A 567-nucleotide genomic window follows, 5' to 3' on the forward strand; every position below is an offset into this window, starting at 1 on the left:
TTTAAACCGGATCAGTCGCATCTGGCTGAAACTCAATCCACTTAACAAGATCTTCCCTTCAGTAAACACAAACAGAATCACCATGACAACATGTCACTGATGGACTGTGTTTATATCTGAGAAGCAGGTTTTCAAAAGCTCTTTACATTTCGTCCTCAGCCGTCGCTGTCGGTGCTCTACATGCTGTCTGACGGAGCCACTCATGAGGCGGTGCACCTGCTCTGTCGGATGTTGGTCTTTGATCCGGTGAGTTCAGATGAACTAACACCAACACTGATCCATTCATCCATTCATCCATTCATCCAGTCGTCCAGTCATCCAGTCGTCCAGTCATCCAGTCATCCAGTCAGGCCTCCACTAGAAATACTCTGTTCACATCTCAAACAGATAAATGTCCCAGCTGCTCTCTCTTAAAGTGACAGTACCTAATTACCAAAGAAAACGATTTAATTAACATGTTCTACACATGAAATATGAGATAAATTTAATAGAAACATACGTATTATAATTTATTTACTTTTACTAACTCAAACTGCACAGCTACATCTAGGAATTTTACAAGAAAAC

At 40.9% G+C, this 567-nt stretch overlaps 1 protein-coding gene across 1 annotated transcript in view; it reads left to right on the top strand.

Moving 5' to 3' along the window:
- Positions 1–159: 159 nt before the first annotated feature.
- Positions 160–567, top strand: part of LOC111649381 (serine/threonine-protein kinase NLK2-like) — a gene marked incomplete at its 5' end in the record, with an annotated part of 3088 nt that continues 2680 nt past the window's right edge. The window contains one exon of the mRNA XM_023399143.2: positions 160–246. Within this exon, the coding sequence (XP_023254911.1) occupies positions 160–246 (87 nt within the window). The remainder of the gene's footprint in view (positions 247–567) is intronic.

Source organism: Seriola lalandi, unplaced genomic scaffold (genome assembly GCF_002814215.2).
Source record: "Seriola lalandi dorsalis isolate HSWRI2012SDOR001 ecotype SW California unplaced genomic scaffold, Sedor1 jcf7180002050632, whole genome shotgun sequence".
NCBI classification, from domain to species: Eukaryota; Metazoa; Chordata; class Actinopteri; order Carangiformes; family Carangidae; genus Seriola; species Seriola lalandi.